This window comes from Neovison vison, chromosome 6 (genome assembly GCF_020171115.1).
Source record: "Neovison vison isolate M4711 chromosome 6, ASM_NN_V1, whole genome shotgun sequence".
In the NCBI taxonomy this organism is placed as follows: Eukaryota; Metazoa; Chordata; class Mammalia; order Carnivora; family Mustelidae; genus Neogale; species Neogale vison.
In genome coordinates this window covers 199147213-199174824 of record NC_058096.1, presented here as the reverse complement: position 1 = coordinate 199174824, position 27612 = coordinate 199147213, and the positions used below count along the sequence as shown (strand labels likewise).

At 44.1% G+C, this 27612-nt stretch overlaps 1 protein-coding gene across 4 annotated transcripts in view; it reads right to left on the bottom strand.

The window, feature by feature from the left end:
• Positions 1 to 27612, bottom strand: part of ARHGEF3 (Rho guanine nucleotide exchange factor 3) — a 316269-nt gene that overhangs the window by 154616 nt on the left and 134041 nt on the right. The window contains exon 1 of one of the 4 annotated variants that reach the window (XM_044253331.1): positions 24210 to 24336. The exons of 1 other annotated variant lie outside the window; for it this stretch is intronic. In XM_044253331.1, the coding sequence (XP_044109266.1) occupies positions 24210 to 24260 (51 nt within the window). In that variant the 5' untranslated portion in view covers positions 24261 to 24336. Of the gene's footprint in view, positions 1 to 5914; positions 5961 to 20374; positions 20483 to 24209; positions 24337 to 27612 lie in introns of those variants that run through there. 2 more of the 4 variants (XM_044253327.1, XM_044253332.1) reach the window with 2 other exon arrangements.

Below are 27612 nucleotides of genomic sequence, written 5' to 3'. Positions count from 1 at the left end.
GAAGAAGAAAGAGGAGGAGGAGGAAGAGAAGAGGAAGAAAGAGAAGAAAGATAAGGAGGAGGGGGGAGGGGGAGGGGGAGAAGGAGAAGACCTGGTCCAGGCCTGAATATCTTATCCTTACTGGGCTCAGCTTCCATTCTCTCTAGGCTCAAATCTTGGGATCCTTTGAGGTGCTAAGCCTTAGAATCCAAGAAGCATCACTGGGTGCTTTCTAATACACAAGGAAAGGGAAGTGCTAAGCACAGTGCCCACTGTTTAGAGGACTCTTCCAGTTAAGCCTCACTTTAACCCAGTTTGAAAACGCACTGCTGTTCGTTTTACAGTGAGGGACACTCGAGCTCACTCAACATCACAAAACTAGTAAATACTAAGAGAGGGATTCCTCTCTGGGCCAGCCTCACTCCCAAACCACTGACCTTTCCGCCACACAATGCTGTTTCTCTTTTTATTTTTTTTTAAAGATTTTATTTATTTATTTGACAAAGATCACAAGTAGGCAGAGAGGCAGGCAGGGAGAGAGGGGGAAGCAGGCTCCCTGCTGAGCAGAGAGCCCGATGTGGGACTCGATCCCAGGACCCTGAGATCATGACCTGAGTTGAAGGCCGAGGCTTAACCTGCTGAGCCACCCAGGCGCCCCTGCTTCTCTTTTTATATTGTTTAAAAACAACATGTGCTCTATTTAAATTATTATATTAAGAATATATCATACATTTAAACACTTATTTAAAATAATACATGTTTTAAAAACAATATAAAAAGGCTCCCAGGGCATTTGTGAGCCTCTGTACCTGAAGGAGATTAGGAGCACAAAGGAGAGAGACCTGAGTTCAAATTCCAGTTCCACCATTTGCTGTGCGGTGTGATCAAGTTACTTCTTCATCCCTTCATTCGTTCAACAGTTATTTATCCAGGACCTAGCATGGGCCAGGCAGTTTCCAAATGTGGGGATCTGTAAATATCTATAAAACGCTTCTACAGGCTTTGATTTCTCCATCCCAGGTCTCTTCCAAGGATTGAAGGACAGAAAATATTTTGAACTGGGCCAGGCAAAAGGCATAAGATTAAAACATGGTCGTTATTATTGCTACTGTGGCTCTCACCCTGATTACTATTATAATTGCTGTCACTGCTGTTTTGTTGTTATTTGACATTGCAAGGTGGGCAGGGTGGGCGCCAGAGATGGGGGTCCCGTGGGATGGTGGGTGACCTAGTGGGGACATGGCCTGACCCTCCTCAGGCCACCCACGTCACATGGTGGGGGGGTGGGGGCTCTACGTGAACTCTCTCCGGATACCTCTAGTCACGTCTGCAGTGTCCCCACTGCTCTCACAGAGACAGGGCAAATGCGAGGTCTGACTTCATTTTAAATGGCTGAGATTGAATTGATTAGTGTTGGAACAGCCCTGTGATTTAATCACAGGGTTTTTCTATTTAATAACCAAGTGACCAGAGCAGCAGAAAAGGCACTGATGGAGGGAGTGCAACTCCCGACCTGACAGCAAATGGCCCCTGATTAGTCGTTTGTAATTATTAAATTCAAACCAGATCTCAAACCTTTTTGATTTATCTCTCTGCTGGCAAACAGCTTTGGTGGTTTCGGAGGCTTAATGCCTCCCTTTTATCTGTGCCTTCTTGGCGGAGAGATTAGCAGAAGGATATTGTGTTCTTGTAGTTGGCCTTAGCTGGAGCTGGACTCCCTAAACTCACGTTGGAGCAGAGCATGGATCCACATTCTGTTTCTCTCTTGTATGAAGCTCCAGGGGTGAGCCAGACAGAGGGACCCTTCCTCCATTTTTAATACGCTATTGGTGGGTTTTCCTCATTTTTAAAACATCCTTCTCTAGCACCCAGGAACCCTCAGCCTTTTTTCTAGACTTTTCCATGTCCTCACAGGGTTGCAAACCTGGAAATCATGGTTCTCTCTGAGCCACGGGGAAATAAATCTTTACTCACATGAAATATAAATTTGCATGCAGATGCCATTAACTATAGTTTGGCGATGTTAAGGGGGCACTAAAGTCAGACATGGTGGCTTCATACCCTAATTATTCCCTTTATTTGTTGTAGAACCTTAAGCACATCATTTCACCTCTCCACACCTGAATTTCCTTGTCTATAAAATGGGAGTACAAACGCTACTATGAGAGTTAACTAGATCAATGTGGGTAAAGAGCTTAGCACAGTGCCTGGCACACAGGAATGTCTCAAGTATTTTTTTGACAGAGAGAGAGAAAGAGAGATCACAAGTAGGCAGAGCAGCAGGCAGAGAGAGAGAGGTGGAATCAGGCTTCCTGCTGAGCAGGGAGCCCAATGCAGGGCTTGATCCCAGGACCCTGAGATCAGGACCTGAGCCAAAGGCAGACACTTAACCAACTGAGTCACCCAGGTACCCCAGGAATGGCTCAAGTATTAACTCATTAGTAGCAGAAGCCATTGCAGCAGTAACAGCAAGTGAGAGCAGGACACCAAAGGAAAAAAGAAATCACAGAGAAAATACATAAAATGTGTAAGTGTCTACCCATAAGTTAACTTGATTTTGGCAAACTGGGAAAAGCCTCAATTACTGATTTTGGCCATGGAACACTTGGCCCTTAGCTTGTTTGGAAGCAGAGATGAAGTCGTCTTGGCGAATGAAAGGTCCTTCTCTCCCGTGGGAAGAAAAACATGTTCAGCCAGACAAATGGGAGGAGGGAAAAGCCAGCCAGCAGGCTGCCACCACCAGCCCTGCTAAGCAATGGGCAGTGAGATTCACTGTCATTTCTCAAACACAGACCACTTTTCCCTCCAAAACACTCATGGCCAGAGGAGCAGGTAAGGAGACAGAAAATTTTTCTACCCAGGGCAGAGGGCTGGTGAGTGTGTTTTCAAGAAAGATTATCCTAGAAAAAGTTCATAATGGGGATCAGTTTAAGTGGGAGAAGGGCTGTCATTCACAAAGATTTTCAACAATAGAATTTGACAAGAACCACAAAATTGAATTAACAGCACTCTTTTCTTGACCTTCTAATAATTACTATAATTATTTTATTTTTTTCTACTGGATCTCAGGTGCACTGAGTTGGACTAATCACTGAAGTCCTTGGTTCATGACACATTACAATCACTGGTGCTTCCCCAGCCCCCTTTTTTAATATGTTTATTCATTCTTTTTTAACAGCTAATGAACACCCATTTATTAAAATTCTTTGCATATGGAATGGTTTGAAGCCCTTATCAAAATACTGTTCATATAGTTTAGGGACTGTCCGAACAATTGCTTTATTTCTAGCTAATTACCCTATGTAACTCGTCAACTTAGATAGTCCAACTGTACAATTCAGAGTCAAATACGCTTATGGCCCATGGTAATACTGGGAATCCAATTTTACAAGGAGAGTTCTCCTTCCTTTACTCATTTGTGTTCCTGCCCTTCCCTATCTAGAAAGTCCCCAAATGCATCCCATGTATTCCCAAGTAGGTCCCCAGCTGCTAACAGGCAAGCATTTAACCATAGGGAGAGCAAGGTTTCCCTCTAGCCACTGGCCTCTGGACCATCTACTTCTGGGGGCACCCTGACATACAAAGCAGAGACAAAGAACATCAGAGAAACGGCTGTACCTGTTAAGAGGCTCTGTAAATCCCGAGAACTCATCAGGACCGCCCTTTATATATAAAAAAGTTTGCCTGGCAGAACCATAAGGTACGGCCTATCAGATTAGAACTCCTTCCCTCTCCTTCCCTTTCCTGGGTTTATAATGACAACTGTCTATCAAGAATCCACTGTATGGGGGTGCCGGGGAGGCTCAGTCGGTTGAGTGCCTGCCTCTGGCTTAGGCCATGATTCCAGGACCCTGGGATCGAGTCCTGAGTCGGGATCCCTGCTCAGCCAGGAACCTGCTGCTCCCCCTGCTTGTGCATGCTCTCTCTCACTCTTTGTCAAATAAATAAATAAAATTTTAAAAAAAAGAATCCACTGAATGCTGGGTACTTTCCCTATGTGACATCCGATCTTTACAGCAGTATGAAGAAATGATTACACATGAGGAAGTTGAGGCTTAAAGAGTTTAAATGGCTCATTAAGGTTTCTCTGTAAGTGCACAAAACCAAGATTTTATATCAGCTCTGGCTATCTGTGTAGCCAGTACAGCCGGCCCACATCCCCAGGAAGTCACTATGCCCCTGCATTACGGGGCTTTCTACAAGCCAGAAATGCCTGGGATTTAATGCCTTCCAGAGCAGCCCTCAACCTGTGATGTACTGGAGTTGGTATGTAAATAGCCCAGCTTCCTAAAGTTTGGAGGGAAAACTCTTAAGTGTTGTCTCAGTCCACCAAGGGGTTTAAAAAGCTCTCATGCCTGGCTTTCCCAGGAATTCTGAACATTAGGAGTTTCAAAAGCACCCCAGGTAATTTTAATGTGCAGTAAAGTTTGAGAACCACTGTCTCACATAGTGTCCCAGAAACCCCCCACCCCAGGACTGAGCTCCAGCTGCCAACAGAGCTAACCGGTTCCTGACTCCTTCCTATACCAGCTTCCTTCCCTTCCCTTCCTCTTCTCTGCTCCTTCATTGGGGCTTCTGGAGATCGCTTCCCGAATAAACTACCTGCACTTGTATCCGGGTCTGTTTTTGTGGGACTGAGCAGAAGATAAGCTGAATATAGCTTTGTGCTTCTAACACTGGAAGTGTAGCAGGAGGCAGATGAAGCCACAGAATAAACACACTTCATCAACTTGACTTTTCAGGAAGCCATGCCAGCCATTATTTGTGTATTTCAACAAGAACAGAATGTCAATCTACATGAGAGTTTAAAGATAAGTCTGGGAAGAAATTTAAAATCAAGTGACCTTCACATCAATCTTCCCTCGTACAAGACACACAAAGGGCTGAGTTCGCTTCCCGTCTGATCAGAGGTTGGGAAGGGTCCAGATGCCAAAGAGAGTCACAGCTCCTCCTTCTCCTGGCTGTGCGGTCCACCCACACAGTTCTCCTCCAGCAGAGAGGAGTCCTGGTAAGGCTCTACCAGGGGGCTTCCATATACTTTTACCAAGATCCATGCACAAGGATGTTTACTGTAGTATTATTTACAACAGCAAGATACTGGGAACAAAATGTCCACCAAAAGAGACTGGTTAAATAAAACTAGCCCATCTGTATAAGAAATACAGTGTTATTAGAAAGAATAGTGTAGAGCCATACAATATATGGAAGGACCTCCAGGATGTACTGAGTCACCAAAATGATAATAATAGAATAATAATAAATAGTATCCACAGCATTTTTTCCTGCTGTGTCAAATTCTTAAAACTAAAAGAGAACAAATACATACTCTCATGTACCTATATACATACATCCTGATATATGTATTGAACTTTTCTCTGTAAGGAAGCACATGAAACTGGGAACAGATCTGATCATGCCTATATGTCATTGTATTAATGCTGTTATAGGTCATCTGGGTACTGAGACAACTGTCCTTTCAGTAATGGTTGTTTTCTTCTTTATATATCTCTGTACTAAAGCAAGATGACATACCAAAAACTTTTTTAAAAAATAGATTCATGTAGGTAGATTGGAATTGGAGGCATCAGAATGAATTCATGGTTATACACCCCCCAACACACACACACTCTCTTATATTTTTTCCCTACTTCTATCTATTGAAAGATGTAAAAGCATTGATACCCTCGCAGCTTTGCACCCAGACCTTGGTTTCTAAATACGATTCTCCACTAAAAGGACCCAAGGAAACTTGGAGAAAAGGCTGGTTCCAGAGCTAGGGCAGGGAAAATACAAATGAACCTGGAACATCTTTTTGTATCAGGAAGGAATGACGTGCTCTAAGAATGACGAATCCCAGCTTGTAGGGATCTCACCAGTCACATCGGAGACAATCTCAACATCAGATGAATGATGATAGTAATAGACCATAACCCACCAAATAGAACAGGAATCCAGGAGCCCATGCTGACATAAACAATTGAATGAATAAATGGCTGAGAAGGGAAATCTCTTCTGTACAGTTGGAACACTAATAAACAGAGATGAGATGATGAAGCATCAGCAGGTGCCAAAACTAGCAGGTTAACACTTCAAGACAAAGAGGATTCTTTTATAGCTTCAATTTACTTGTTACCTAAAAAGGGTAAAAATCAGAATTTCACAATGGAGAAACTTACAAGATGCCACTTGAACTAAGTAATCAAAACTAATGTCACCAATTCTGGTATCACAAGTCCTCTGATGTGACGCACTGAGAAAGGCATCATATCACTCCTATAAATATTCCTGTGAAAAATGCACAGCCTAAAAAAAATATGCTCCCATAACTCTAGATACTTTTTAAATGCATAATCCCAATCTAAACATATATGAAACATTTGATAAACCCACACTGAGAGACGCCATATAACACAACTGGTCTCTATTCTTTAAAACTCTCAAAATCAAGAAATACCAAGAAATCCTGGGGAACTCTTCCAGATTAAATGAGGCTAAAGAATACTTAAGAGTAAATGCAATGCATGACCTGGAATTGGATTCTGGACCAGAAAAAACAATAGCTGTAAAATACTGTGACCATTGGCAAATTTCTAAAAAGAATGCATTAGTTAAAAAATTCTGTCAATATTAAATTTTCTGTTTTTGATAATTTGATACTGTAAGAGAGGATGCTCTATTTCTTACACTGAAGTATTTGGCATAATGGGACATAGTGTCTGTAAGTCAGTCTCAAACAGAGTCAGAAAAATAATTTACATATATGTATTATATAAATGTATACTATATATATATATATATATATATACACACACACACATATTCTCTGCATGTGTGTGTATATATAGATGTATGTATATGTATGAATACATATCCCTCCCCTTGAAACAATGTATATGAATATGCCAACAACCTCTCTTAACCTAGCTCTTCTGAATGTTGCCTCAGGAGGCGCCTGCAGCCTCAGGAAAAGCCATAGACTGTCCATGTGCCAAAGACCTCTTATCCAGAGTTCATTAGCCCCAGTTTTCAGAGCAGTCATCGCTAACTTGAAAATAAGTCTGGCAAAAGTCTGCAGAATAGCCATCAGGACAGTAATGCGAAAGCCAGTTACCATTTCTGATGGGATCTCTGGAAAGATGTTGGCTGTGATTAGAGGGACATTTTCCTTCTGCAGCCGTCTCTGAAAGTGGAGGAGGGCCTCACCACAAACCCAAATTACAGGAGGGAGGTGAAGGGCCCCCAAATACCAGGGATATGCAGGTATTCAGGGCTCCCCTTTTTCATGGCACTATCAGGTCCTGTCAAGTTTTGAGTAAAAAGCAAAAGTTGTGGTGAGCCACAGATGAGCTGCAGGGAGTGGGGGAAGTACTCGGTGCTAAATTTTCTAATCCTAAATTTTTGCTTCAAAACCCATCCCAATCACTTTTATCCTGAAGTCTGAAACCAAGGTCTGGATTTTGCAGAATCAAAGCATATTTATCCAGCATTTAATCTATTTCCCAGAAAATCAGTGTTTTGTGAATAGAATTCTTTCATGCCCAGAACTTCCCTGGACATTTCCAAGGGGTAACCCAACACACAGAAAAAGCTCAACAAATGTTTGTAGACTGACACATGTGAACAAGTGAATACAGTTGCTCACACAAAGGCAAGTATAAGGCCATAGACTTTCCTGTCAGGAAAATAAAAATATCAAGAAGTCCATCCATAAAATTTCACTTTTGTATCTCAGGTCCACAATATTCGATTCCAACAACAGAAACTTGGGAAGAGCGAAACTCACATAAAAGAATTTCACTGTATGGGTCCATTCATTCAACAAATACTTCAGTGAGCACATATTATGTGGTAAGCATTATGCATGTTAGATACATTGCTTAACAAAAGAGAAAACGGTGCCTGCCCTCAGAAACAATATAGTCTAGTTGGGGACGGAGAGTCAAGTAGGGGACAGAGATAATAAACCAGTAAGCAAACAAACAAGCTATTTTAGTGTACCAAGAGTTATGAAGAAAGTAAACCAGGGTAATAGGAAACCTGTGAAAGAGGGTAGAGGTGACACTAGACAGAGATGTCAAAGAGACTGCCTGGAAGACAGACATTTGGAAAGAAACTTAAGTGACGGCACTGGAGCTAACCCAGCAATGATCTGGGTAAGGGAGGAGGAAGAGTTTCTTTTTTTAAAAAATTAATTTATTTATTGAGAGATTGAGAGAGCAAGTATCCATGAGCAGTGGGGAGGGGCAGAAGGATAGGGAGAGAGAGAATCTCAAGCAAACTCTCCGTTGAGTATGAGCCCCCCCACAACCCCCCACAGGCACATTTCACACTCCTGAGATCCTGACGTAAGAAGATTCAAGAGCCCAACCCTTAACCAACTGAATCACCCAGACCTCCGGAGAAGGAAGAGTTTCTAAAGGCCTCTCATCATTAAAGGTTCCAGTTCTCTCCTCTCACAAGTTCCCCCACACAACACCTGATGCTTTTTCTAACAGATCAGTGCCCTTGTACATGTGGGGTTCCCATACCTGACCCCTGTTCTGGTTGCGCAGTGCCCAGGCATGTGATCGTTTACATGGAACTGTGGCAATTTTCCTTCTCAGTTTATTTAAAAAGGAAACAGCGGTGAATATCTATTCTTCCTCCTTTGTGTTATTTATAGCCATGAAAAAAGTCCTGAATTTCTGAAGACTTGTTAATTTCCTCTAAGACCCTGTACAAAATCGGGTTGTGGCCCACCTCCCATCTCCACCCTCGTTCTCTCTGCTCTGAACTCCGGCCTCCTATGATCTCAGCTCCTCTTCCTCCACGCCCCCTCATGCCTGGAGCCCTCTCCCTTCCCCCCTTTCTCACAGTTAACTCATCTCTCAAATGCCAGCCTCATCAAGGAAGTATTCCAAGATGGTTACAAACCAGATCCAATCTCCCAGTTACAACCTCTCAGCATCATGCGTTTCTTCTCTGTTGTACTAACCCATCAAAGTGTCGCCATTTACTTGTGTGATTCCTTGATTAATGTCTGTCTCCTCCCTCAGAGCTGAGTTCAATGAGGGCAAAAACCAGATCAACTTTCACACACTGTGGCACCTCGAGCACCTTCCACTGTCAGGGAAAACAGAGTTTAATGCTTTGCTGTCACTATCTTGAAATTCTTATAAATTTTTAAACAATTTTTAACACTTAAAAAATTTAACAATTTTTTAAAATGTCCAGAGCATTTTTATTCTGCTCTGGACCACACAAATTATGTAGCCAGTCCTGAAAAAGGAAGAATGTATAAGGACACTTCTGTGATGGGTACTCATTCTGATGCAACTTCCAGGTTCTAAGGCCACCATCCCTAAAAACCCAAAGCAAGTTTGATGTCTAGGCATCTATGCATTCAAATATTACACGGATATTTATTGGGCAACTCTTCTTGCCCACAGACTGGAGCCTTTCCGAGCGCAGAGCCCTGTCCATGAAGCTGGCCCGACTCCTGCCTTCCCCTTGGAGGTCCTGATCCCGTGTCGCTTACAGATGATTCTGACTCTTGTGATATATCCTGGGGTACATGTCACCCTGGACTTTACCACTCTCTGAACAGCATAGGTTTCATGGGACAGGACCTCCCTGGCATGGGTCCAATCCTGAAGACAAGAAATTCTTTCCCCGTTTGAACTTCAGTTCTGCCTTTTGGCTCAAGTCAAAACAGAAACTCTATCTTGCAGAAGCACCTTTTTAATCTCCCTGATTTTGAAGTCCTGGTTCTCCTCAGGATGTTGTAAGAGTTTGCCAGAAATGGCTCCCTGAGTTTGGCAACACTTGCCTGCTGGGTTTCAGCCAGGCCTTTCGTCCCTGCGTCTGTAAATGTTTACGTCAGGAGCCACAGACCCACAGTGTTGTTCGACTCCCTGGACATCTCCCACTGGCGAACAACCGATGAATGCCACACAATGAATCAAATTTATAGGCAAATTCAGGAACACCAAGTTTGTCAGCAAATCATAATACCATATCGAAGGAGGGATAGCGAAAATGGAGACCAATGATGCTCATCAGAACTGGTTATCACCAATACATTAGGGAGAATGCCAGAGAGACTTGAATATTCAATATATTTTTGAATTCAGAGAAAGAATTCAGAGATACATTGCTTTAAACCATTTGGGTATATGCCTTGGGGTGGTGTTTGCCAAAGGAGAGGTCCGGTGCCTCGGTGGTCTGTAAGATCATGTTAGGCAGAGTGCTTAGCAGCTGTCTTAGTTTGGGCTCCACCCAAAGCAGATCCCAGGGTACATATTTAGGTATAAGGTTTTTATGCGGGAGACAATCCCCAGAAAGAACTGTAGGGAGTGGGGAAGTGAGATGGGGAAAGGAGGGAAGCCACTTAAGTGTGTGGAGCAAGAGGATGACGGATCCAGCCAGAAGCAGCCAGAGTGCAAACCACTGGAGATCTACCGAGAGAACAGTGTAAGACACTGTGCATAATTTTCCACTAAGGGATGAGGAGAGACAAGTACCCAATCCACTAACTCCTTCTTCTCTTTGATGCTGAAGGGCTCCTCAGGATGTTAACCCCCTTGCCTGAAAGTCCCCTCAGGTAGAAGGACACAGAAAGTCGTAGGTGGGTCCAGGGGACTCTGTAGGTGATATGGGTGGGGCACCAGGAAAGCCTGCTTTCCCCACAGCAGATCCCATAATAAGAAAGTCATTACGCGAGGCACCTGGGTGGCTCAGCCGGTTAAGCCTCTGCCTTCAGCTCAGGTCATGATCCCAGGCTCCTGGGATGGAGCCCCATGCTGGGCTCTCTGCTGAGCAGGAAGCCTGCTTCTTGCGCTGCCCCTCCCCCTGTTTGTGCTTTCTCTCTCTGTTCCTCTCAAATAAATAAAAATATTTTTTAAAAAGTCATTATGTTTTCAGTTCACTAGCCAGTCTGAATCCATCAAAGAGAAAGCCTGAGTTTAGGCTACCACGCCTTGAACGGCCACCTAACCTTACCAACCATGTCTGTCTCTTCTGGGTGCAGAGGCTCAGATAACAGCACATAGCTAGAATAGTTACATTGTTTTGTGCATATTTATTTGTTTTAATAGTTCCATTCTGTTTATGGCAAGCATACTGGTTTTCCATTTATTACAATAATATAAACATCCCACCAGAAGTAAATATGGAGAAAAAACTATGTTGTTCTTTAAATTTTGCTAAGTATCTTTCATTGTGAAGGGCTAAGGTAAAAGGTGATCCACAAATGAGTGAGGTTTAGGAAACACTTTGTGGAAAATCCCCCTTGCAACTGTCATACAAAGTAACTGTCCTGTGTTTTGCCTGTGACAAGTACAGAAAAAACAACGCTGTGATGCCCTCCTCCCAGAATGACGGCAAGGGGACTCCTTTCTCCCTTGCCTTCTGGAGAGGATCTGTAGCCTTCTGTCTGCCCAGTCATGGATTAAAAATGAAATTCGTATCTAATAGGTCTAACTTTAGCCACAGGAAATGGGAGTGCTTGGGACCCAAAGGGTGAGCCATACTTTTGTTTGAGGATGGGCACATTATCTTTACTGAACCTTCTTCCTTCCCCTTTTTGGGAGGGGAGGGGGCGGAGGCGAAGGTTTGGGGAACAGACAGGAAGGGAGGCCTGCTGGATCTGTTTCCTGGTCTCCTTTGTGGGAGACTTCTCCCCTCTCTGCCGTCCGTTCTGGCACTTAAATTTATGCTACATCACATTAGGACCAAGCGGTGTTCACTTAACAAATGTTTTATAAAAGACATTTTGATGATGGAAACCACTTGAATGAGGAATTTAAAAGCCCTATGTTTGCAAGCATCTAGACACCTTGACGGCAGATATGAAATGCTTCCAGGAAAAAAAAAGAAAATTTAAACATGGTTTTCAAAAAAATGTATATTTGTCTAACTTCTCCAGCTTTACTACAAAATTTGCAGAAATCTGTTTTATAAGTTGTAACAGAAGCTGACAGATCACAAGTGATGCTATTTTTCTCATAAAGATATCTGATGCATAAGTAGTAAGAGAGAATGACAAACAATTTTTAGCTGGTTGTTTTCTATTTTTTTTTTAAGATTTTATTTATTTATTTGACAGAAATCACAAGCAGGCAGAGAGGCAGGCGGGGTGGCTGCCGAGCAGAGAGCCCGATGTGGGGCTCCATCCCAGGACCTTGGGATCATGGCCTGAGCCAAAGGCAGAGGCTTTAACCCACTGAGCCACCCAGATGCCCCTGTTTTCTATTTTTTAAGGTCATCGAACTAGCTCTGGGACCTCAGAGCTTTCCCTCCCGGGATCTCAGTTTCATTATCTGTGAAATGAGAGGGTAGGACCAGGGAACCTCTAAAGTTTCCTTCTGACATTGTTTGGATGCAACAACATGTGGCCAAGGAGAATGCTGAGTGGGAAACATTTTCTAGACATTCATAGAAGATTTCTTGATTTTCCTCAAAATCATGGTATAATCTTATCTGTAGGCAATATTTTTGAAACATAAGGTCTGTGTGCAGACCCCAGCACAGCCTAGTGAACCGCACAAAGAAGGCGGCCCACCAATAGGTACTGAGTGAATGGACAGAGGCACCTTCCCTGGGCACCTTTTGAGGACCCAAGCCTAATGGCAGGAGGACCAATGGTCAGTGGAAGAGTACAGAATATGCAAGAGGTTAGGAGAGTGAGCGAGGGAGAAGACAGGAGAGGGAAAGACAAACATATATACATAGTCAATGCTGGTTATTTGCAAAAGTTATGTTCTATAAGGTCTCCTTGAACCGTGAGCAAGTGAACACAGGGCTAGGTTTCTGTAAGCTTCGGGTCACAACATGTTTATTGGCTAATCAAGACATAATCTTGCTTTATGTGTGTTTCTAGTTATAGACACCCTCTTTAATATATATTGTAGATTCACTGACATTGAACTCACAGCCAACAGCACTATAACTTGTACCTAAAGGAAGCCTACAGAACACACTATATTCTCAGTAAGGCACCCGGCAGCCATCCTGTGCTTAGACAACACTCATTGCTGCTCTCAGAGAAACTACATCTTAAATGATGACATCAACAGTAGCATAAAATTGTCAAAAACATGATACTAAACAGACCACCAAAAAAGACATGTGTTTACAGTAGAAGAGCAGGAACAAGAAGGCGGAACGTTACCTTGACTGGCTCAGGTGAGAAGGTACTTGTCAAGTCATTCAAATGTTTTGCTTCTCTATTCTTGTCCATGAATGACTGTGAAAGAGCTCTGGGTGTTGATTTTGGAGTTACAAGCATATTTTAGCAAGTGGGCAAATATGGAATTTGTGAATTGTGAGGACGGACAGTAGGTATGTATATTTATATGACTGTGTGTGTGAGTGCATGTGTGTGTGTGTGTGTGTGTGTGTGTGGACACAGAGAGAGAGAGAAGTAAAAAAAAGAAAGAAAAAAAAAAAGCATGAAATGAGGAAATGAGTATTTCACCCAAAAGAGCTTTTGAGTTCATGGTGGGGTCAGGCCCTGCACAGAGTGAGAACAGTGTTACCCATGGTACCCCACACCCTTTTTAATCAGAGAGACACAAAGATGTTCAGCCTGCACTGACTATATATCATTTCAGAACTCAGAGCCAAATGAAGACATAGGGCCCCCATCCGAAAATTAGTGAGTTTCAGGCCAGCTACAGCAAAGCACTTAACCACACAGGGAGCCCTTCTGAACACAGGAAGGACCCTATGCACCTGAACAGGTCACAGGCTAGAGAAGCAGACCCTGGCTCCAGGCCCACAGGGAGGCCTATGTCGGGTGAGGATATGTGACCGATTCAAAGACGGTGCTCTCCCCACACTACTACACTTGTTTGCCCAAAGCTTCAGGCCTTGGATCATGCCTCCGATTGGACCTTACCCCAAACACCAGCCCAGGCAGTGCAGAAAAGCCCAATTTCTCCTCCTTTAGGGCAGATCCACCGGGCCCCAAATTACAGCAAATACCACAAGAGCAAGCAGGGTTGATGGGGTGATTTCTATCTCAAATAAAGAGTGGGGGGGGGTCCCCAATTTTTCATTCTTTTCCTTACCCAGAAAACCAGAGTACAGAGCCCGCCTCTGTGCATTCACACATTCGCACCCAGAAGTACGTGTGTTTTTTGGAGGCAGAGACTCTGAGTCATCCACCATTCAGACTTTAGTAGCCTACGCTCCAATGTGAGGAATGCGGGCAGCATTGATGGTGGGCTTGGGGTTAAAACAGGATGCCATTTCACACGCATGAGATTGGTAAATTAAAAAATCTGACAGCACTAAGTGTTGAAGAAATGGGGACTCACATAAGGTTAGAGGGAGAGTCACAGACAGGGACACAACGTGACAACTTCCAGTCAAGCTACGGATGTGCATTTCATCCTGCCCAGGATTCCACTTGCACGAAGCTACTCCACAGTAATTCTCACAGGTGCTGGGCACTGAGCAACCCGTGCATGGATATTCGTAACAGCAAAGCACTGGAAATAAAAGGAATATCTGTTTGTGCAGAAGTGGAGGACAGGACATGCACCAACAGCACTGTCAGTCAAAACCAATTCATCAAGCAAGCTCCCTCTTTTACCCATACCTGCCCAGACCAGGTCTTCGCTCTCAGAGAGATACTCTGGAATGGCTAGCGCACGCCTCCTACCTCATTCACATTTGATAGTACATTTGTTTTCCTAGAGTTTACTTTGATCCAACCAGAATCATAAGCATCCTGGGCCTTCTTGCTTTCACACCAGTGGTTCTCAGACTTTTCGGTTTCAGGACTCCTTTACAATTTTAAAAATTACTGAGGGTCCTATTGGAGAGGGTGTGTGCTATGGTGAGTGCTGTGAACTGTGTAAGGCTGATGAATCACAGACCTGTACCCCTGAAACAAATAATACATTATATGTAATTTTTAAAAAATTACTGAGGGTCCTGAGGGGCTTTTGTTTATGGGGGTTATGTCTACCAATATTTACAGTATTAGAAAAAAAAACAGAGAAATTAAAAGAAACCATTCTTGGGGTGCCTGGGTGGCTCAGTCGTTAAGCATCTGCCTTCAGCTCAGGTCATAATCCCAGGGTCCTGGGACAGAGCCCCGCATCAGGCTCCCCGCTCAGCGGGAAGCCTGTTTGTGTTCCCTCTCTCGCTGTGTCTCTCTCTGTCAAATAAATAAATAAAATCTTAAAAAAAGAAAAGAAAAGAAAAGAAACCATTCTTTTAAAAAGTAGTAAATGTATTACTTGCTACTCTAATTAACATATTATAATGAAAATTAGGGGCACCCAGGGGGCTCAGTCAGTTAGGAGTCCAACTCTTGATCTCAACTTAGGTCTTGATCTCAGGGTTGTGAGTTCAAGCCCCATGTTGGGCTACACTCTGGTCATGCTCCCTACATGAAACAACAACAACAACACACCCCCATATTTTAATGAAAATTAACTAGGTCTTCAAAAACAAAAATGCAGTGAGAAGAGCAGCATTGTTTTACACTTTTACAACTCTCTCTTTACTGTGTGACTGCCTAGGAGAGCTGATTCACATATTTGCTTCTGCAATCAAGCCACTGTGATTGTTATTTTGGTAGACACATGTAAAGAAAATCTGTTTCGTAGTGATGTAGTTTGTTTCAAAGTCTTGGGGACTCCTAGGGCTCCACGGATCACACTTTGGGAATCACTGTTTCAAATCATTCTCCACTTTGCCCAAAGTTGTCTTCTACACAAACACAATCATTTCATTTCCTTTCTTTCAAACTTCTTTCAAAGTTTCAAACGGCCAATGGCTTCTTTCAAACTGCCAATGGCTGCCGATAGTCCAAAGTCTGCCCACAAAACCTTTTCCGTTTGGTCATTCCCATGCCTGTCCAAATTCCATACTGCCTTATTTTTTATACTGAGTACTCTGCCCACCACCGGCTACATACAGATGCCTGAACTATCCTGCTTGTTCATGTCTCCAAGTCTCAGCCTTCCTCCTGCCATAAGGACTCCTGCGCGTTTTTTATAAGTCAATCCAAAGACCACCTCTGCTAGGAAGCCTTCTGCTTTAGTAGCCTACGCTCCAATGTGAGGAATGCGGGCAGCATTGATGGTGGGCTTGGGGTTAAAACAGGATGCCATTCTTTTAGAGTTTCCTCTTTTTGTGTCTTGTTTAATTTTTGGCTAGGTAATTCAAGTGCATGAGATTAAATTCCAAAAAGATATACTCTACCATGAAAAGTAGACCTCTCTCCCACCTCAGCCATCCCTCCCTCCCCCAGGAGGCAACCACAGTAATAGGCTCCTTCTGCCTGCTTCCGGAGCCGCTCTAGACAGACATAAGCAAATCATCTCTTTTGCCCAAATGGTAACACACTATACACACTGCTCCACACTTGCTTCTTGCCAAATCTCACACAGGATTCCATGCCACCAAACAAACACTGGCCTTGTTTTGTCAACAGTTGCCAATTGCATTTTCCAAATGTACCGTAACTTATAGATCTAGTCCTCCATTGGCAGGGTATATGTGTGGTTTTTGATCTTTTGCTGCAGCAAATATCCCCCTACATAAACCAGTTGACACGCATAATAGACCCTATAGCATTAACATCCAGCATTGGGGCTGCTGGGCCCAAGGGCATATATACTTGAAATTTGATAAATACGGCCAACCTGTCCTCCACAAGAAACATTCTAATTTATCCTCCCACCGGCCATACATGAAAGATGCTGTTACCCTCCCCAAACAGTGTTACCCTACTTGTTAATCTCTGCAATGGGGTAGATGAAAAATGCTACCTTGTTCAAGTATTGGTTGATATTTCTTCAACAAGATCAAATCTCTAGAGTTGTACTGTCCACATATGAGAGCCACTAGGCATATGTGGCTGTTTAGATGTGATTTTAGTTCATTAACATTGAATAAAATTTAAAACTCAGCTCCTGAGCTGTACCAATCACATTTCCAGGGCTCCATATGGAGACAGTGCTGATACCATCACTTGAAATGTGGCTCCTCTGAACTGAGACGTGCTCTATGTGGATAATATACACTGAATTGCAAAAAAAAAAAAAAAAGAGAGAGAGAGAGAAAGAGCGAGAGAGAATATAAATGTAATTATCTTCTTAATTTTTATATGGACAACATGTTGAAATGCTAATATTTGGATATACTGCGCTAAATAAAGTATTGCAATGAATTTTACCTCTTTCATTTTCTTCCAATGTGACTACTAGGAAATTTTTAATGACGCATGTAGCTCAAATTCTCTTTCTCTGGGAGAAGAATGCTCCAGAGGGCACAGTGCTCTTTTGAGGCTTGGATGTTAGCATTTTCCTTTGTAACACAGAAATAAGTATAGTCACTATCGCTATAAAGAAAAACAGACTCATCAGACTCTCTTCTTCCTTCTCGCCCTTCCCCGCCCCATACAGAAAGGGTGGGCAACAAAAAAAGAAAGGGCGCAATGGTCCCGGATCACGAAATGTCAGCCCTAAAGCAAACCAAAGCACTTCCCACCTGGGCAGTCACAGGCAGGAACCAGTGGCATCGCTGACCCTGAGCAGGGCCTGATTTCCTGTGGCTCTTAAAACAATGCAACAGAGAACAAAGTGCCTTCAAAACAAAGATAGAAGAATGGCTCCAAATAAGATTTCCAGGACTCTGCAGGAACAAACTCCTTTCCTGCACCAACCTAACCCGCCTTCCACCCTTGCTTTGGCCTGGCCCCTTAACTTGACAAGTGTCCCTGTCTCAGCTCCAAATATCCTGCCTTCTTAGTAGCCGTACACATAGTTCTGGGTGACGACTGGAGGATGGAGTGGGACTGGAGGATGGAGCTACAAGAGCTCTTCCCTAAAGGGCTCACATTACAATGGTTCTATGGAGACAATGGCATATATGTTTCTGTCATCTGTGTCTTTGACTTTGGATACGAAAGTCAAGAAAACTCAAGTTTTAGAACATGATCTATAAATCTGATAGATCAGAATGACATTGTTTTCCAATCAGGTACTGAGGGAACAAGACCCAGCTGTATCTGAGCACAAGTTATCTGCTTGGAAGAAAACATTATTTTATTATTATTACTGTTATTATTGCTGTTATTGTTATTATTATTATTATTAGCTGTGTGCCTTTGGGCAAGTGAACTAACCTCTCTGGGTCTCAGTTTTATCATCTATAAAATAAAGGGATTGCCAAAGAAAATGAAAACACTAATTCAGATACACACCTCCATGCTTATTACAGCATTACTTACAATAGCCAGGATATGGAAGCAACCCAATTGTCAATCAACAGATGAACGGATGAAGAAGATGTGGTACACACACACACACACACACACACACACACACATCCCAGAATATTACTCAGCCATAAAAAAGTGAAATCTTGCCATTTGCAAAAATCTGGATGGAGTATTACGCTAAGTGAAATAAACCAGAGGAAAACAAATACCATATGATTTCACTTATACGGGGAATTCTGAAAAACAAAACACTCTTAAATACAGAGAACAAACTGGTGGTTGCCAGAGGGGAGGCTGGTGGAGAATTAGCGAAGGAGGTGAAGGAGACTTGGGGGTACAAATTTCCAGCTATAAATTAAATCACAAAGATGAAAAGTGCAGTATAGGGAATACAGTCAAGTCAATAACCTTGTAACAACTTAGTGTGGTGACAGATGGTGATTATGATCATCAGGATGAGCACTGAGTAATAAACAGAATTGTCAAATCAGTATGCTGTGTACCTGGAACTAATATAACATTGTACACCAACTGTACTTCAGTAACAAATTGTTTAATAAAGATATATAAAAAGGGGCTGGATTACACGAGCTTTCCTATCTAATCCCATCCAAAAGTTTTGTGACAAGATGCAGATGCAAACAAGATATCACTAACCCCTTCATCCTCATTCTCTCCCTCACTTAAAAAACTCTCATTAGACCATCCATTACTATGAGCCAGATCCTGAGCCTGACACTGGCATATAAATATGGAAAAAAAAAATAAATCTCTTGCAATGGATGAAGTTCTTAGGGGAGGAAAGAGAAGGGGAAGGGGACAGGAATGAATACTTACAGCAGAGTTCTTTACCTGGGGCCATGGACCTGCAGAGAAATATTCACATCTCTGAGCAATTTTACGAAGAGAATGTTAAAAAATGCACGTGACCTCTCCAAAAGCAGAGGGCTAGGGATGTAGAGAGAGGATGACAGGCCAGGTACCATGCTAACTAAATTCTTAATATGCGATGGGTGCTTAAAGAGTTAGTAGCCAAGGCAGGGCAAAAAGTGTGTGGAAGCAAGCACACAAGGGATTTGAACCAGAACCTTTCTGGAGCAAAGCCTGCCTCTTTCCCCACATCAGGGATGATCTCGATTAGAAGCATTTTAACAGGCCAAAATAGTATCCTACTTGTTTGACCTAGGATGATTGCACCTGCCCAACCAGAGGCTGGAGGATGAAAGGCGACGACCTCTACGGAACAGTCATCACTAGCCAGCGCTCCAGAGGTACCACAGGGACTCATCCATCAGACATCTGTTGAGGACCTACAGCATCCCAGGCCTTGGGCTAGATGTTCTCATTATCTTCTTCATTTATTGTGACTACATTTATCCTCCCCCAACATGGCAGAGTGCCCCATATAAATGTGGGCCGAGTGAGTAGATAGTGATGGTCCTGGAACAGATTCATTTATTCCCCAGCAAACTTTTATATTCTCTCCTGATCTCCATGGTTTGGCACTGTCACTTGATCTGACCAATGGAATGTGGGTGGAATTGGACAATTCCAAGCCTAGGCCTTAAGGGACATCCTATAGTCCTGCTTGCTCCTCTGGGGGCATTTGACCTCCACAGCGGAAGAATATTACATACAGGTAGCTAATGGACCTGTGTGGTACAGACCGCCCCCCATCAACCTGCATATCTATGAACATAAGAATAAATGCTTATCGTTGTTTGCCACTGAGCTTGGGGGGTTCTTACTCGGCAAAAGCTGACCGAGACTCCTTGACCCACATCCAGAGATTTCAGGCAGGGTGTGCCTTGGCTTCTCTTACTTCTCATTAAGGACGGATTTCAGGGGCACTGGGTGACTCAGTGGGTTAAAGCCTCTGCCCTCAGCTCAGGTCATGATCCCAGTGTCCTGGGATCAAGCCCCACATTGGGCTCTCTGCTCAGCAGGGAGCCTGCTTCCCCTCTCTCTCTCTCTGTCTGCCTCTCTGCCTACTTGAGATCTCTGTCAAATAAATAAATAAAATATTTTTTTAAAAAAATTTTTTTAAAAGGAGGGATTTCAGCAGCTAGATTATTTCATGTCCCTCTCTACCCCATTTTCTCTGGGCTAGTAATGTCCCATTCCAAGAAGACAGAGAAGGCTATAAAGACCCATAACTTGGGTATCTCATACCTGGCACAGAGATGGACACAGGGCTGGTTCTCGGGTACTGCTTGGTGAATGAAAGCACAGGCTGACTTTGTTCATTTTGGGGGGAATGAGCATTGTGGACACTGGTAGCAGGCCGGGTCTCAGATGCTCAGATCCACAGATGCTGTGGTACCCCAAAGTGTAGGAAGTGGCCGGGGAGAGACACAATAACACTTGAGCCCACATGCAGTACACCTGGATGTATTTATTATAATGTATTTTAGGAAATACATTATAGCATTTAGAAACCAAGAGTCGGATACCTAACCGACCGAGCCACCCAGGCACCCCAATCATAGCTAGCTAGCATTTCTGAGCACTGACACAAGATGCACTGTTTGAATGGTTTCACAGGTATTATTTTATAAACTCCTCATGGTAACTGAGACAGATACTACCATGGTCTCCATTTTTGCAGGTGAGGTAACCGAGTTCCAGAGAGGTAAAGAACCTGCCCAAGGTCAAGTGCAGTGAGGATTTGGACCCAGATGGTCAAGCTCCAGGATCCAGGTTCTTTTTTTTTTTTTTTTTTTTTTAGATTTTATTTATTTATTTGACAGACAGAGATCACAAGTAGGCAGAGAGGCAGGCAGAGAGAGAGGGGAAGTAGGCTCCCCGCTGAGCAGAGAGCCCGATGCGGGACTTGATCCCAGGATCCTGAGATCATGACCTGAGCCAGAAGACAGAGGGTTAATCCACTGAGCCACCCAGGTGCCCCAGGATGCAGGTTCTTAAAAGTAATGTCTCCATCGGAGAACCTGGCACCCAGTGAAGTTCAGCATTGCCCAAGATTAACTGCAAAACTGAGACCTTGAACCCCAAACTCCTGACCCCCAGTGAGCAACTATCCTTGCCCCATGAGAAGCAAGCACTATGGCAACAGCACCTGTCGTTTCTGGCGAGGGCTTGGGTGGGGTCTGCAATAAGCACAGGGGAGAGTGGTAAATGCCACCAGGAAGATTTGGAAGGGATGAAATGGGGACATAAACAAGGCTGCCAATCAGACATAGATGCTCAACAGGTACGGAATATGGACAGAATTATCCAGAAAAAGAGGGCTGACAGAGCAAGGGTTTCGGCTTGCTTCCAGCCCCAAGAGGGGCTGCTTCCAGAGCTCTTCCCAAGAGACCCGCCCACCCCAGTCTGCATCGGGAACTGGCTTTCTCTAAGTGACATCCACACAGTCTATATTTAGGTCCTAAAGTCACCATTGTTTCTGTCTGGGTGGACTCGGAGGGGTCATCCCCCTGACCTCGCCCTCTCCGAGTCATACCTCTGTGTGTTCTATCAAGGGAGGCCTTTTTGGAATCTGGTTTGAATCAACTTCCCCTTTCATGGCTCCCACTTGGCGTTCTGGACAAGCTGTAAAAACATGGCTGGAATCGGGGCTTTACAATGAAGTACTGACCCTCCATCGAATACGTTTCCTTTCCCTCAACAAAACCAAACCAGGGTCACGTTTATCTCTGTGGATAGACGTTTCAGAGCCCCAGTATGCCGAAGTCTTTAAACACTCAGGATTCGTGTCTCCGGTGCCCACCAACAGTCTGCGGTCAGTGAGACCAGGGACGTGGATCACATTTGCTGAGTGCTGGCTCTGTGCAAGGCACGGTTGTGGCTCTTTTCATTTATTCCTCATGACAATCTTATTAAGTAGACACTATTTATCATCCCCATTTTTTGCAGAGCAGAAAACAGACTGAGAGACATTTAGTAATATGCTTAGGATTGCATGGCTAGTAAGAGGCAAAGCTGGGATGCAAACCTACATCTGTGTGGTCCTAAAACCCAGGCCCTCAATCATTACACCCTAGCATCTCTCCACTGATATAGAACTCCCTTGGCCAAATCTCAGAAGATGGATTTATGAGATCTTTAAAGGGTTTCTCCCCTCCCTTTCTCCCCACCATATCCATTTGCCAACTGACCTCCCACACTCAGTCCCAATTCCTCCAGATCCTTTCTCTGGAGACTCTCAGAACCAAGAAATAAAAATGTATTCAGTAATATTTTCAAGCGCAAGATAAAGGTCAATTGCCACCACTTGCCTGCCAATTACATTTTGAGTGCCAGCTGATATCCTTGGGAAATGTATGTTTAAACGCACTCATTTAACTTTGAAATAGGAAAGATATGAGAACTGTGTTTGACTTTTTGTACAAGATGCTTGCATACCTTAGATTCATATCAGAACTAAAATGAGTTTAGGGAAACTTCCATTTGCCAGGTAGGGAAACCAAGTCCAGAAAAGGTAGTGGTTTGTCTAGATACCTCTTAGGTAGCCACTAACTGGACTGTAGCAAACATCCACCCAAACAGGCTGATTTGCCAAAGGACAGGAAAGCAAAGAATTGCAGAAGATGCTGCAGGTGACAGACACTGGCAAAAGGGCTCCATTGTTGAAATCCTCAGGCAAGACCTAATAGCCAAGAATGTCAATTCTGGATCCATTCTGCCTGAGTTTGAAGCCGGATCCACCGCTCCCCAGCTAGGTGGGGAGTGACAGCTAGGTGACTTTGGACAGATTATTTATCATCTCTAAACCTCAGTTCTACCACCTACAAAATGGGGATAGTAAAAATAGCCAGTTCTACAGTGTTGCAGGAATTTCACGAGCTCATGGGAGCAAAGTGTTTACTCATGTGAAAAGTATCTAATAAATGTTAGCTAGTGTTGTATTACTTATTATTTATGTTGCATTAACTATCAGTAAATTGTAGTATGTCATTTTACATGTTGCCAATTTCTGTATCTCAAAGACTCAAAACGGATTCTTTATCAGGTGAGTAAACAGCTGGATAAGTCAGATGGGAAAGGAGAAAGACAGTAAAACCAACGAAATCACACGAAAAGATTAAAAACGTGTGTCTAGAATGGTCATGTATCCCATCATGTATAAGAGTTGAAATTAGCCTTACAAAAATCAGTCTCAGAATTCTGGTGAGAGTGAATAGAAAAAGCAATGGACATTTTCTTTTAAAAAATAGGGGTGGCTATCCAAAGCTTTAATGCCTACCCATAAACAAAAGGGACAGAGGGAGTAACCTTCAGGCTTCCTAACCATTCTTCAGCCCGTAGAAATATAACATTTCCAGCCATTCCTCCAGACATAACCAAACCAGGCACCAACACTCTTAATGAGAACACCAGAGATTATGAATCTCCCCTTATAATATCTGGCTTCATCTTCTCAAAGATGAACACATTCACAACATAGGACTCACTATAAGGAAACCTACAAAAAAGTTTTTCCGAGCAGAAAAAACTTCCAAAATTTTTTTCGGCCACCTTTCAAACCCAAAGGAAAAGAAAAGATCTTAGAAATCCACTCTGTGACTTTAAAAAAAACTCCACAAACAAAAAATACCCGAAGTCAGATGCATCCTTTTTTTTCACTCTTTTTTTCCTGATTAATTGAAAACAGATCTCTTATAAAAATTAAAATACTAGCATCGTGGAACAAAGAGTGAAAGACACCCCCGTCCCCCCTCCTCCCACTCTCTCTCTCTCTCTCTCTCTCTCTCCTCCAATCACAGATGCTAGAGGAAGCACTGACAGCTAGGCACTCACTTAACTCATCATCTCCAACCAAGCCACCATTGTGGTCTTAAACACAACCACACAGCTCTTTTCTGGTTCACGCTAGAGTGAGAGAGAAGTCCCCCTCTATCATCCCAGGTGTTTTTAACAGCAGCTCCCTGCCCATTTGCTTGGGAGGTGAAAGCTTTGCCCTCCCTCCCATCAGCTCCCAGCCCTGCCCAGCCAGGCATGGAAGTGGGGTGCCCGTCCATCCCTGACTCTGCCACAGTGAGCTTACCTGAGCCCGGACAAAGAAGCAGCACCAAACCATGGGGCGCTCTGGCCTCATCCACGCAGAGTCCCCCGCCCCTAACTGCAACGGAGCCCAGCAGACGGGATTCTCTGAGCTGAGCAGAGCATAGTTTCCCTGAAGGAACTCCTCCCTGCCACTTGGGCTGCATGACAGGAAGTGACAGGGGGCCATCAGTTACAAGTGTCAGAAGCTGAGACCACACCAGCCAAGAGCTCCCCACCTCCGGCGGTTTCCTCGCCTGCTGCTGCTTTTTCAGAGCACTGTGCCTTTGGGCATTCGGAGGCACTCCAGAACCCAGTGTCTGGCTGGGCAAACCCCAGCCTGGAAGAAACAAACAATGCTCACTGGGTCCCCACCTAAAGCCATGTGGCGTACTCCGGCAGCTCCAAAGAGTTTGTGGCTAGGACATCGTGTCTCAAGTTTGGAGCTTTGCACACCCGACCTCAAACATCAGCGTGAGACAGAGAAAAGGGACACTGCAAGAACTCTGTTCAGAGCAGAATCAATAGAGCCAGCAGCCCTGCCCAGGACACAGAGCCCTCACTGAATCGCCAAGTTCATAGCAACTCAGTAAATGAGAGTGATGGTGAATACCACACCCATCCGTTTCTTTTCTTTCTTTCTTTTTTTTTTCCCCTTAGGCAAATCTTCTCTTCAGAGCCCCCTTCCAAACAGCTCCCTCTGGAAACCTCCCTTTCAGTTTGTTGATCACAGAAGGCCTGACTGCTCTTCTCAGAATTAGTATGGAAATAACTCATGGCTGACATTTTTCACTTTGCACAATGGGATCTCACCAGAATGAACACCTTGCCCAGTCGCCTGCCTTTCACAAATCCAAGACTCTCTGGGTGAGACAGAGTGTCTCACAGGGACCTACAAAGTTTCAGGTGAAATCCAGCCCTGTTCGACCCCGCTCCACAAACAACTCGACACCCTCACTTCCCTGCATGGTGGTGGTGGCGGTGGGTCTCAAATCCCAGGAGACACAACGCCAGCGCAGCCTTCAGTGATTTATTTTTAGTTTCTCGTTTTCTGAGTAGTATTTGATTGGCAACTTTTAGCTACAAAGATTTAGGTGAAAGTCTCCTAGGGCTTGTTTAACAAATGCACAGATTTTTAAGAGCCTTGACTTGTCTGAGCCCTGAGTGAAGTGGGGGTCCCAGCAAAGAGAGAAGAAACTTCCATCTAAGACAGGACCCTAGAGCACACAGGGGTGCAGGCTCTCCCCATCCTCTCACAGCAGTGACTTGGCCCCTAACACAGGGCCTCTGAAGAGTGCCTTGTGCCCTGCAGACATTACAAAAGAAGGCACCGGGTTCTGGATGAACAAAGATAAACCACCCATGACTGAAGAAAAAAATAAGTTCTGGGATTTGCAAAAGAGTGTTGAGGGGCCAAGATGTAACCAAGCCTGGCCAATGCATTTTTTTAAGGGACAAAGTCTGGAAGGGCTTCTTAGAGCAAGACACATGGGTAGAATTCGGAGGGGTTTTCTAGGCAGGAGAATCAGCAAGGGCATTAGCAGGGACGTGCAGACCCACGGGGTACTTGGCAAGAAAAGCAAATGTGTTGAAAGCACTGCTCCCTGACAGACTCGGGTCTCGCTTCGAAGAGCTTGAAGGGGTCCTATCTGTTTGGACAAAGAAGGAAGTGAAATCACCATGAAAAAGGCTCAGCCCTTTTAGGCAACCATCTGGGTCACCTCAAAGCCCACATGTGGTAACTACCAGGTCTGGCACTCAGGAAACAGTTGGCCATGTGTGCCAAAAACAGCAATGCCCACAAAAGGTGGGTTTCAGCTTCTCCTTGGTATCCCCTAGTTCCAAAAGCCTGACTCCCCACAAAGCAAGCCTGGGGCGGGATGGTGCCTGGTTGGGGTGGGAGGGAAGGCATTCCTAAAGAGGCCTCTTGCCTAACCTCCTGTACAGAAGGGGGTCTGAATTTGTACAGGCCTAGAAACAAGGTGAGATTAGGCAGCTCAGCTAATGAAGAATGTCAATCTCCTGAAGCCCGATGAGGTTCTCATAAGCCCTGCCGCTCCTCTCCTGGAGGATTTTCAAACACAGCCACTGAGTGGAGCCCCAGCAGCCAAGGCCAGGGTCACCCCCAATGAGTGTGTAAAGGGAATGTAAAATGATCACTAGACTTTACTTCTTCTCTGGGGAAAAGAGGGCACAGTCACATCAACTGATCCAAGAATGATTAAGCCTGACTTCTGGTCGCTGACTATGAACGAGAAAGAAGAACCGAAACCTGTGGGCTGTAGCACTTCGTGGAAGAGGGGAAATTGAGTGGGTCCCAGGGCAGGGAGTAGTGAAGAGGGGGCATGGGCAGGAGAGCCAGCAGATACCCCCTGCAGGAGAAAAGGAAGGAAGGAACAGGGCATGGCCATCTCCCCTGACATCCCTGCTTTGACCAGAAGCAAGAACTCCAGGAACAAAAATGGTCCATGTAGAGGGCATCTCGAAGGAACATTTCAGTAATAAGAGGCTCCTGCCACGCAGAGTTCACATTCATTTTCAGTTTCATAATGGAAGTTTATAAAGGAATAGGAATGTGGGTTTTCTCTACAGGGCACCTAGGATACAACCAAGTACTCAAATAGGTTTTTCTACAAATTTTTCTATTTTAAAAGTAACATGGTATTGTTATAACACATTCAAATCATACAGAATTATATAGTGTAATAAGTGAGTCTTCCCAAAGGCCCTGCTTTTTTCTCCACCCCAATCCCATTTGCCAGAGGCACCCATGTTAAAGCCAGCTGTAGATGAAGGGGTTATAAACCCAAGTGCTTTCAAGGCCACAGACAGGCACCTAAAAGAAAAGCCTGGGCAAGCCCCCAGAGCTTATGGGGGTCCCAAGGGACTACTGGCCCAGTGTTACCAGACATTCCAGTTTTTCAAGAGAAGCTGCAAATCCCAGGTTATATGTATAAAATCTCACAATGTTTAAATGCTGGCAACAAATCCACGATTTTGAAAAGTGCTAAACAGGCCACACAAAACACAGATGCTGCCTGGATACAACCCAAGGGCCACCGATTTGGCAATCCTTCTAGACATTTCCTTCTGTCTCAATGAGCACAGGTTGCTATGTACAACATTTTATTTTTTTATATCTGTTTTTCAAAAATGGAATGGCAACAGTATTCTACCACTTGCTTTTTTCACTCGGCATCCAGAGGCTCCTTCTACATCATACATGTGTATACATACATGTGGCGGAGCATCCCATGGATAGAGGAACCTGTTACGTCAGGCCCTAGCCTGTGAACTGTCAACAGGAGAGCAGCTCTTGAAATCTGGTCTCCCAGTTACTTATGAACTCTGCCACTGCTGAGAACATCATTCATGATGAAAGTGCATCTGTGTGCAGATATTAAAAC